This window comes from Verticillium alfalfae, genomic scaffold (assembly GCF_000150825.1).
Source record: "Verticillium alfalfae VaMs.102 supercont1.8 genomic scaffold, whole genome shotgun sequence".
In the NCBI taxonomy this organism is placed as follows: Eukaryota; Fungi; Ascomycota; class Sordariomycetes; order Glomerellales; family Plectosphaerellaceae; genus Verticillium; species Verticillium alfalfae.
In genome coordinates this window covers 1,604,270-1,614,734 of record NW_003315031.1, presented here as the reverse complement: position 1 = coordinate 1,614,734, position 10,465 = coordinate 1,604,270, and the positions used below count along the sequence as shown (strand labels likewise).

The 10,465-nt window shown below is 53.9% G+C and overlaps 4 protein-coding genes and 4 non-coding genes across 8 annotated transcripts in view; 4 read left to right on the top strand and 4 right to left on the bottom strand.

Annotated features, from left to right (window-relative positions):
* Positions 1–549, bottom strand: part of VDBG_06921 (predicted protein) — a gene marked incomplete at both ends in the record, with an annotated part of 1,997 nt that extends 1,448 nt beyond the window's left edge. The window contains 2 exons of the mRNA XM_003003313.1: positions 100–323; positions 410–549. Coding sequence (XP_003003359.1) covers positions 100–323; positions 410–549 — 364 coding nt within the window. The remainder of the gene's footprint in view (positions 1–99; positions 324–409) is intronic.
* Positions 550–1,106: 557 nt separating this feature from the next.
* Positions 1,107–1,193, bottom strand: VDBG_15143. Its single transcript has one exon. It is a non-coding gene; the product is annotated as a tRNA-His (tRNA).
* Positions 1,194–1,928: 735 nt separating this feature from the next.
* Positions 1,929–4,213, top strand: VDBG_06920 (conserved hypothetical protein; the record flags this gene model as incomplete). The annotated part of the gene is made up of 2 exons (XM_003003312.1): positions 1,929–2,358; positions 2,418–4,213. 2 exons carry the CDS (start codon positions 1,929–1,931, stop codon positions 4,211–4,213), a joined length of 2,226 nt encoding a protein of 741 aa, XP_003003358.1.
* A 500-nt stretch (positions 4,214–4,713) lies between these two features.
* VDBG_15142 lies at positions 4,714–4,787 on the top strand. Its single transcript has one exon. It is a non-coding gene; the product is annotated as a tRNA-Ile (tRNA).
* A 146-nt stretch (positions 4,788–4,933) lies between these two features.
* Positions 4,934–5,007, top strand: VDBG_15141. Its single transcript has one exon. It is a non-coding gene; the product is annotated as a tRNA-Ile (tRNA).
* Positions 5,008–5,592: 585 nt separating this feature from the next.
* VDBG_06919 (hypothetical protein) lies at positions 5,593–7,521 on the bottom strand (the record flags this gene model as incomplete). The annotated part of the gene is made up of 1 exon (XM_003003311.1): positions 5,593–7,521. One exon carries the CDS (start codon positions 7,519–7,521, stop codon positions 5,593–5,595), a length of 1,929 nt encoding a protein of 642 aa, XP_003003357.1.
* A 2,311-nt stretch (positions 7,522–9,832) lies between these two features.
* On the bottom strand, positions 9,833–9,914 carry VDBG_15140. The gene has a single exon. It is a non-coding gene; the product is annotated as a tRNA-Ser (tRNA).
* A 169-nt stretch (positions 9,915–10,083) lies between these two features.
* VDBG_06918 (conserved hypothetical protein) overlaps positions 10,084–10,465 on the top strand; it is a gene marked incomplete at both ends in the record, with an annotated part of 1,456 nt that continues 1,074 nt past the window's right edge. Inside the window, one exon of the mRNA XM_003003310.1 lies at positions 10,084–10,362. Within this exon, the coding sequence (XP_003003356.1) occupies positions 10,084–10,362 (279 nt within the window). The remainder of the gene's footprint in view (positions 10,363–10,465) is intronic.

Genomic DNA, 10,465 nt, shown 5'->3' with positions numbered 1-10,465 from the left:
TTCAGGATGATGCTGGACGAATACAATCAAACACGGCTGAGGAGAGCCGCCTTCGTGAGCACTTTGCCGTGGTTTGCTGGTGAATGCAATGGAACTTACTCCCGTAGTACAGGATCCTGGATGAGCAACTCGCAAGCCAGCCCCTCAGCTTGGAAGCCTTGACTTTCGCCTCGTATTCATGCATCGCGTCTTTGACTGCATTCTGGACATCTTGCATAGATGTCTTGCCCTGCAATTGAAGAAGCTTCTGTTCATCGTGGGTGAGCTCCTTCCGGAGGATGAGTACCGCACTTTCGAACGCATCTTGAGCAGGGTTCACCCTTCTGTGTTGAAGTGCCCCAACGTTAGCTCTTAACCACAGGATCGTCTCACGGAACGAGGGGGGACAAGCTCTTGATGGTGAACAGACCTCGACTGTGGTTGTCCAATGTACCAGTCAGATAAAGGTTCACGGCCTGGCTGCCCTAACAGAATCGACAGGTCGAGAGGTGGCGGGGATGAGGTGCGAAGGGCATAGAGATCATGCCTCTCGCGGGTTGATACGGCCATCGGCAAGAACGGCGGAGGAAAAACATTCTCTCAACAATCATGTCCTCTGAAGAGAGAAGGAAGCAAGAGAGGGGAGTGAATGCATGCTGAGGCGATAGGTCAGGCCCTCTACATGTACAGCGCCTAGCCCTCCCTGTACATGCATGCATGCATGCATCGCCCCCAAACTCCAGTCTGAAGCAGCCTGGAGGGAGAGGCTACGAACGACCAACACCATACGTCTTTGGGGCTGTGCTGGCAAGGCGCAATCGTAGGCACGCGACACCTTTGTGTAGTATTTAGTGAGATCAGGCTAGCATCTCGACATCGATGCAAGCAAGCAAGCTTTGGGCAGGATGTTTAACCAAATTTCTTTGCAAAAAAGTCTGGCCTGTGTGCACCGGCCACTCCAACCAATGCACACGCACAAAGAAGGAAAGGTTGGCAAGCTGCTCCAGCGCAATGATAGGGGCAAGTACGGGCGTATACTTTTGGAGGGGCTAAACCCGTAGAGGACGATTGATTGTTGGCAGGCAGGCAGCCTGGCTGGCGTAGTGGAAACTGCCAAAAACAAAAGTTGCTCCGAGGCGGATTCGAACTGCCGTCAATGCAGTATTGTAGCAAGAACCACAATGCATCATCCTAACCAACTAGACGATCGAAGCTGGCTGACAAGGATGTTTCTTAGATAGCTTATCATCCACACCTCTCCGCAATACGTCTCAGCGTCCGCCCATCCCGCCTTATCCCAGTCACTGTACACTGGACGTCAGACTCGTCATTAACTCTCCAATAACGGAAGGGGATGTTCTTCATAAAGCATCTGGCTTTTGCGCCTGTATGCATTTAGTTTCCGCAGTGTCTTCCTATTGGGAGCTGCTCGGCTTCACGTGTTTGGGGGCAGCTTACTGAAGCACCAACCACCACAAGGATAGCTTCAGCACAGACCACCATCGCTCTCGGGAGCTCAAAGTGCCTGGGAACAGAAGTCCGATGGTGTCGCGACTATTGGGCCCGGTATCGAGTAGGTCTGAGATGAATGGTGTGAACACCACTTTGTCTCTCGCTCGGGGTCAGAAATTATATCGTGTGATACTGGTAATGTATCAAAGCTGAGCCCGCAAGTCTCGTCCCAAGCGCGGCCCCATCGAGATCGTGCGCCCAAACGCAGGCAGCCAACGACGTCATCGTATCGCGCGACAGCCCAGGGCGGGCAACACGCCCCGAGCCGTCATCATTCATCATTACCTTCCTTTCCGTTGATTGCCAATAACCATCAACACCAGCCGCGATGAGCTAAGAAGCCCCCAGTCTACAATATCTCTTGCGGTTCGACAGCATCAGGACAGCACTGAATCAACCTCCGACCCACAGACAATTCTGTTGACGACGTGATCAAGATGATGTCCTGGCTCGGCATCGGCCGCAAGTCGCGTGATGAGCGCGAACGCGAGCCACTGCTTCCTCGCTACAACGATGATACGGCTCTGCAGGCGCGTCTACACGAAAAGCTCCATTCATATCAGATGCTACGGGCCATCTCCAAGGGTTACATGCCGTCCAACGAACAGCTCATTACGAACCTTCGCACCTTGCTGTCTGCCGACATTCTTAACCCCGAGACTCCAGACCTCAGCGACTCTGGCCGCGCCTTGGTCATCCACATCCGTCTGTGGCTGAAGCAGTTCATCGAGGTGCTGATACACAAGAATGATCACGATCAAATCCAGGACTTTATCTGGTACCTGAGTAAATCTCGTCTGTCCGTCGACACGTACGACATTAGCGAGCGTGCCTCCCGCATCAAGGTCAAGGCGGACTCCACTGCTGGTAAGAGCTGTTTTTTGACTACCCGCAAGCTGTGATCTCGCTGACTTGCGTCCCCACAGCCTACAAAAGCCTTCAGACGGTTGGGTCCCTTCTCCTCACGAACTCTGATTTCCGCATCTTCCTCTCCGATCTGGGCACTGTCGGCCGCGAGGTCTTTCGCGATACTGCCTTTACGCTAGCCGATGTTTCTAAACAGGTCGGCAAGCAGGTGGCACCATCAAAAGAAGAGGAAGAAGCCCTCAAGCACCCAAATGGCGATTCTCACAAACCGCCATCGAAAGATGAGATCGAGCATGAAGCTGTCGAGATATCTTCAGTTGTCGCAGATGGTGCTGCCAAGGTCGCGAGTGAAGCAGGACAGAGCCTCACAGAGCACATCACCGGCGAGGAACAGGAAACTCTAATGAACCGCCTGAAAAAATCGGTTCTGAAACTCCGAAAGACCAGAGACTACTCGGATTCCGTTTCGACCATATCTCTGCTCGTCCGTCGCTACCTCCTCGTCTACTCGCATGCTGTTGCCGATGTAGCGCATGCTGCGGAGGAAGACATTGACAAGAATCCCGAAGCAGACAAGGCCTTGCACAACTTTTGGCTTTTTCTGTCGTCTCTCGGTGACCGAAAAGAATGGGACGAAGTGGAGCGTACATTCAACGAGGTTGTTGAACATGGTCGAAGCGATCCTGAGTTTGACCAGCTGGTTCGCCAGATTGGCAACCTTATCCAAGATCTGCTGACGGACCCTGACTTCTTCGACCATGCAGAGGAGAGGTTCAAGGAACTGCGAGCCAAATCCAGCCAGCTGACGTCCGAGTCATCCATTCGGGATGCACTAGACGCATTCCTCGATCGCTTGCACCGAGCTTTGCACTCGGTCTTTGAGGATGCCGACATAAAGAAACTTGTTCACACGTCTCAACGTATCATCAAGATCCTCTCTCCAGCACACCAATATACTAACGGAGAGCTCGTTAACGACTCGATCAATGTCTTTATCCCGCTGCTCGTACAGGCGATTCAATACGTTCCTATTCCCCGTGTTGAGGTCTCCACGCCAGCCGTCGATCTCCTGATTGAGAATCTCATTCTCGAGCCAGGACGCACAATCAATTCGTCATCCTTCTTGCCCTTTAAGCTCAATATTTCGACCAAGAACGACGTCGAAATCCGAAAGGCTCGCTTCCGCACCACATCTTCCGTCTCGACTGTGATGAGAATCACAATTTCAGGCCTGTCCATTGCCGCCGAGCAGCTTGGATACTGGCTGCGTCTTCACTCGGGTATTCTGTGTCTGGCCGATGCAGGTATAGCGGGTTTCCGTCTTGATGAGCGTGGCATCGACGTTGCTATCGATGTCGAGATTGGTAAGGAGCGTCTGGAAAAGGTCCTAGCACTTCGTGCCGTCCGCGTTCGCATCCACCACCTAGACTACGAGCTGTCGAAGAGCAAATTCTCCTTCTTCGCTTGGATTCTGAAGCCGTTCATCCGCCCCATCGTTCGCGCCGCCCTTGAAGTTCAGATCGCACGATCAATTGCCGAGGCAATCCACTTCGCCAACCGCGAATTCCTCTTCGCCCGTGAAAGGCTCCGCGCCACTCGTATCGCCGAGCCACAGGATCTCTGGACATTCATCAAGGCCGTCATATCCAGACTTGTCCCGGAGGAAGACCCCGACCTTTACACGCGCGTGGGTGTGGCCCAGCCAGGCAAAGGCGTCTTCAAGGGAGTGTATGCGCCTGGGAGTTTGGTCAAGTTGTGGAACGAAGAGGCGAGTCTGGCCCAAGAGAGGGTCTACGAGTACGACCAAGGCGGATGGCGCAATGATATTTTTGACGTCACTGCAACGAATATTTGATTTCATTATGGCCTGTACGACATACACGGATGGTTTCACTCAATGCCTCGGAGTTTTGCGGTTTCGGATTCAGTAACAAACAAAATGCGTCCCAACGAGACGAGGAGCGGGCGTTCATCTTGTATTCACCCTCTTCTTATGTCTTCGCTTTCCAACTTTTGCCTGTCCGCACTGTATCACGGCTTTCATTCTCTGCTGTCGTCCCTCCCGGTTCGGTGTACAAAATACACTTCTCCATGGCCAGGACGGCACTTCAGCGGGCTGTCTGGACAGCCTCCCCCTGATTCTCTGATACGTACTTGCCATTGGCATCTGAACTCCGTGCCCAACCCCACCCCATAGCCATGCCATGGGGCTCAGGCTCCCATCACGACCAAACTCCACCCAAAACTTCATACCCACACAACGCCCACCTGAATTGGTTCAGCTGCAAATCCCTCACACCCCAACCCGCGGCCCCAGTCAAAATCCGCGCGACCTCGATCTGCCGTTATCAGCGAGGTCGGTTAGCTCAGTTGGTTAGAGCGTGGTACTAATAATGCCAAGGTCATGAGTTCGACCCTCATACTGACCAGCGATTACCCTTTTGACCCTCTCCCTCACGGTCTTCCTCGCTCTTTTGCTTGTCTCGATTTCACCCCAGTACCAATTTTCTGGATGTCCTCTCCGCCTGTGGGAATCTTCAACCGTCCTGCGCGGCGAGCCCGGCACCAATCAGCTGGTCGGTTAGCTCAGTTGGTTAGAGCGTGGTACTAATAATGCCAAGGTCATGAGTTCGACCCTCATACTGACCAGGGATTTACCTTTTGCTGGCCTCGCAACTCTTTAGTGGCGACGGTTTGGACATTTGCCTGGTGTCAGGAGTCGCTCGTGCGCGCGCGGGTAGTGGTTTAGGGATTGGTTGTCAAATGACGGTCGGGTCTAGGTTGTTAGGCAAGACTGATAAGCATGGAAGTTTACGACGCGCCGGGTGCTCCTTTGCAAGGAAATGCGATGGTCTGTCTGGCTTGTTGTGAGATGTCTGGGCGCTTCATGGGTTGTGAGCACCAATGAGTCGCACGAAAGATAGCCCTCAGTCGAAAAAGAAAAACATGGAACGCCACTCGCACCGATGATGTACGTCGCCCGGGCTATGAACATCACAGGCTTGCGAGCTATATTTCTCAAATCATATGACGACTGGCTCCGATGTACCATGTCCTTAGAATGCTTGGGTATTTATTCTTCATTCATCTCGAGGCAACCAGGTGATCGTCAAACATGCCGAAATCATCATCATCATCATATCATCCTGTGACCAGGTAGTCCAGCATCATGACCCACTACACCCTCCCTCCCCCCAAAACGCCTTGATCCTTACAAAAGTAGAGGTTCCAAAATCACATCCAGATACGCCTGTTCCTCTCGGCCTCTCGTTTCTGCTGCACCCATTTCTGGTACGTGTTTGGCAGCCGCGGATACTGCAGCTGCTCCCACTCAGTGTCCTGCGGAACGAGCGGGAACGCGTATTTGGCGCGCAACACGCCGTCGACCGTCTCGAAATCGTGATCCTCGTCAGAGATGGATCCCTCGTCGTCCATGTCGGCCGTATCGACAATCTCGGCGTGCTTCTGGAATACGTCCTTCTCCAATGCGGCAAGCACGGCATCCTTGACAACCTGGGCCACTGCGTAGGTTTCGGTGGCACTCATTGGAGTCGGCTGCACCAGATGTGCCCCGGATCCCGTGGTCGCTCCGTCATCCGCGCCATGGGCATCCTTGGTTTCGCTGATCTCTCTGACCTTCGTCATGATGACTACCCCCTTGGCTGCCGGCTCACCCGTCTTTGTTGCGGTGTCAGAGACCGCTTCGTGATGTGTTTGGATTTCCAGTGGCAGATCGGTCGTGGCCGTCCCCTCGTCAAGATCTGCTCGCTCCAATATCGCCCGGAGGCTTTTCTTCGTCTCATCGGTCAGCGGTCGTTCGGCCATCTTGGCGGCCTCCAGCCCGAGTCTCGAGCTTGGCGCGCTGACCAGCACTCGGATAGCGTAATCCCACCGCTCTTGGAGCAAGAACATCTTCCCACGCAGCCACTGGTACGTCCAAATGTTTTGCGGACGACCTGGCCGAGCCAAGAACTCATGCTGCAGCTGTGCGTAAGCTGTCAAGGCCCCCGTCCTGTTGGTGGTCGACTCGTAAATGTGTGCAAGATGGCGAAGGATGTTGCGTATGCGTCTGTCCTTCTCGGAGGATGTCGAATCGTTGCGTAGATCAGCCACGGCGTCGCGGGCTATCTCAAGGCACTTTCGATATTCGTACGAGGCCTCGTCCAGCTGTTTGGAACACAGCAGGCTGTGGGCGAGTTCCATATGAGAGTCCAGCGTTGTCTCTGGCGGCCTTCGGTCGCTGGATTCCCGAGCGCACATGTCACGCAAGACTTCGACGGCCTCGTCCCACCTACACAAGGACTGCAGGGCATTGGCGTGGTCGTTCATGTTCCTCAGGCTGGCAGCACTGCAGGGTCCGTATTTGACCGTGTGCCCGTCCAGGATGGGCTGAAATCTGCGGCACATGCGGACAACCTTGGCGTACTGTCCGAGGCGCATATACGTCAAGCGGGCAAGCTTCAGTGTCCATTCGCCATTGGCGTAATGCAGAAGATCTGCTGCCAGATCCATGTGGTCCAACTCGGCGCCGGCTTCCTCGTGCAAGCAGCGTTCGGACAAGCACATGACGATATTGTAGTCAATGGCTGCCTTTTCTTCCGGCCCAAAGGCAGGCCTAAACTCGTTCCACGCGCGCGCTACTCGGTATGCAGTCTCGGCTTCCTCGTACTTGTCTTGGTTCACAAGCATGCTGGCTAGGTCTCGTTGGGCTTCGATGGTCATCGGATGATGTGTGCCCCGCTTCCGTACCAGAGCAGGCACCAGGCTGCGAAGCAACTTCTCCCCTTCAGGCCACGAGTGCGTGTAGTAGTAGATCTCGCCGAGTTCCCGCATGGACAGGGTGTTGAAGTCGAGACAGCGCTGCGTGAGGGAGGCCCAGCTGACGCGCCACGACTTCGTTTGTGTCCTCGCTTCCTCCAACATGGCTTCGGCGGTCAAGGCGATTTCTTCAGCTTCAGCCAAGTCGCCAATCTCGTTTCTTCGGACAAGAGAGTCGCCGAGAAGTAAGACGGCCCGCATGAGATAGGGTTCTCGATCGCGGGCTTTCGGGAGAGAGGCGAAACGCTCGTGAGCGACGCGAAGATGCGCGATGGCCGAACTCCAGTCAGAGGGGGCCTGGTTGCGGAAGCGGGGCCCCAGGGCCAACGCGACGAGACCTTCCATATGAGGGAAAAGTAGCGACCTTTGCGGCGATGTTGGTGAGGACGAGGGCGGTGATCCACTTGCTCCTCATCTTGAGCAACTCCGCTGTGGCCAGGAGGGAGAGGACTGGAGGGGTTTCGACTCGACGCCTCACAGCCTTGGACAGCCTCAAGGCGGACATTGCGGGCCACGCCTTCTTGTTCTCTGGCATTTGATCTGAAAACCGTGCTGCAGTTGCTGGCGTCGTTGAGATTGCGTCAGTCTGTTGCATGCCGGTGTGATGGTCACGCTCATGTCAGAAATGGCACACTATCAATCGCCCTGGCGTCTGGGCGGCTTGCACGTCGAAAGGCAGCGCACACGTGGTGGCGTGTCATTCGAGGCACCGTGTAGGTAGTCGTGAGCAGGCTGGCCCAGGCAACGCGATGAGTTTCTAGAAACAATGTTTGTGAAGGGACGTGGTCGGATGATGCGGGATCCCACTCTGCCCGCCCAACAAAGACGGTCTCGTTGGGGATCCTACCTTCGGGTAGAAGGTGAATGGTGATGCTGCACGTGGTTGATGCGCGCGGATGCGATGCGTCTCGTATACGCTACCGTGTGTGAGCTGTGGCAGGAGACTATTCTCTCATAGAGGCATGATTTTCACAGCGTTATGAGAGTTAAAAGGTAAGGCAAGGCGCCTGAGATGGGATGAGGTTGTATCGTTCTGTTTAGGCTGCCAGGCGGGGTGCCGGAGGCGGGCGGGCTGGGACTGCGACTGCGACCACGACTAAAGGGACGAGGATGAGAGACACCACGGCCATTCAACCAATGGTGTGCCTGCATTCACCAGCCCCAGCATCTAGCCCAGCTCCTGCCTCAGATTGGGTCATCGCTGCCTGCCTGCGAGCAACCTTGCCTGGGGATACGATGGACGGTCACCTGGGTTGAGGTAAGTTCCAGAGGACCAGAGGAGGAGGACATTTACAATGTTCATGGGCAGCATCCTTTTTTAGCACTTGTCCACACCGCAGGTGGACTAATAGGTACCTTGCAAGCACGGTCGCACCACGGCTGGCGGGCGGGACGCAGAGGGTAGGTAGGGGCTGGCAACTACCGGCCTAGTAGGAGGGGCTGGGAAGTGGGTCAGTCAGCCCTACGCTGGTTGTTCTCCAAGGCAAGCTGCTCTTCCAGATGCCTAGGTTGTACTAGGAAATGTTAGCATGGTAATCAGGCCGTAAAGGTGCTCTTCATGATAGAGCCTTCTCAATGATTAAACCCCGATTCGAGAGCGAAGCATGCTTTAAGTGACCTCTGGACACATGTTCGTCCGTGAAATGAATGGTGACCCCTGTGAAAGACTTCGTCCGTCAAACGTCTGCGCCACTACACATGGACAGTTCCTGCGACGTGTATCGACCCTAATACGGCCGACACGGGCGCGTAAGATGCAAGAAAAGATCACCATATGGTAATCGAGTCTGCTCCTTGGCTCCGCAAAGAACAGCAGGACTATCTACTCGGGATAGCTTCACCAGAATACTAAAGCTTCCCGATGTTACGGTCGACCCCAAAGGGCGTCACACGGTCGTAGGTACCTCAGGGCAGCTGTCCGCCTGAGCTAAAAGAACAAGTGTTGAATAATCGTCATGTATTTAACTGTACTGCATTCATAGAGGTACAGTGCGGGCCGCAGGCATATATAATGTCAATGGGTCTCACCCATAACACCCCGAACAAGTAGTCAGACGTCTTCTTCTTGCCACACACGACTAGCCACCCATCATTTCTGTGTTTATGAGACCCGTCACGCGTCACCTTTGTAGGTTTTTGTAGCTGCCCTTGACATAATCACCTAAGCTATTGGACTTTATAAACGTGCTGCTGCCAAGCCTGGCATTCCTAAAACAAATTGTTCACATTGACGATTGGCTATTCTGAGTGAATGATGTCTCTTAACGTACGTGCCACCCGTGACTGGCGATATATATATTGTAAGGATCTTTGAAATTAGTATTGTCTATATCATGTGGTTGGTGGGTAGCCTGGGGAGAACATCATTTGCAAGCCGTGAGTGCTGTGTTTATAATTAGGACAGTAAGAGTGTGTATGAGAATTACTTAAATGTAAGATTGCCACTTTCATGGATACAGTACGAGTGGTCGATCACTGAGGCGCTGGCCTAGACTTGGTAAGACACTATCCTGCAGTCACCTTAGATGTGAAGGCCTTCTTATCGGACTATAATGAGTCTTGTACCGACAAGTGATTTGAAGAAACGAAATAATGAAGAGCATTATAGAGCTGGCCAAAGTGGCAAAACAAAGTAAGACAAAATCGGCAAAAGTATCGACGAGGGCAGGATTCGAACCTGCGCCACCGAAGTGAATAGATTTCTAGTCTATCGCATTAGACCACTCTGCCACCTCGCCCGTTGCGAAGTCGTCCAAAATCCAGTTGCTTATGATTGTGACTCAGGCCGGGTCATTGTCTCAGATCGGAGTGGGCCTCTTTTGTTCTCGGGTCTTGGTCTCAACGACAATTGATGACAATGTAGTGACCTTCGCGCGCGTACCGTTGTGACGCCAACATATTCCACAAATGGCCTGGAGGCCCCATCGCGTACTGAAGCCCCTGGCGATTGCAAGGAGGTCAATGTCTATGGCCTCAGCCCGGAGAATGGCCAGTCCGAATCCGCAGTGGCTTCAATCAGTATTCGATGACTGTGCGGCGGCACCGAAGCTATTCGCCTGGACGCCTGCCAATATTAGCTCACGAACTCAGGCTCAGTCTCAGACTCAAGCCTCCGGAAGCCTGGTCCCATCAGCCTCAGAGAAGACTCGTCGCATCTTTGTCCTCGGCGTCGGCAACCTCGGCGTCGTCTTCGCCACGTCGCTGGCAAACTTGTGCCACGCCCGCCCATCACCCTTGTCGTCCACAGAAAAGAACTCCTCGAGCAGTGGCATCGGATCCCAGCCTCAAA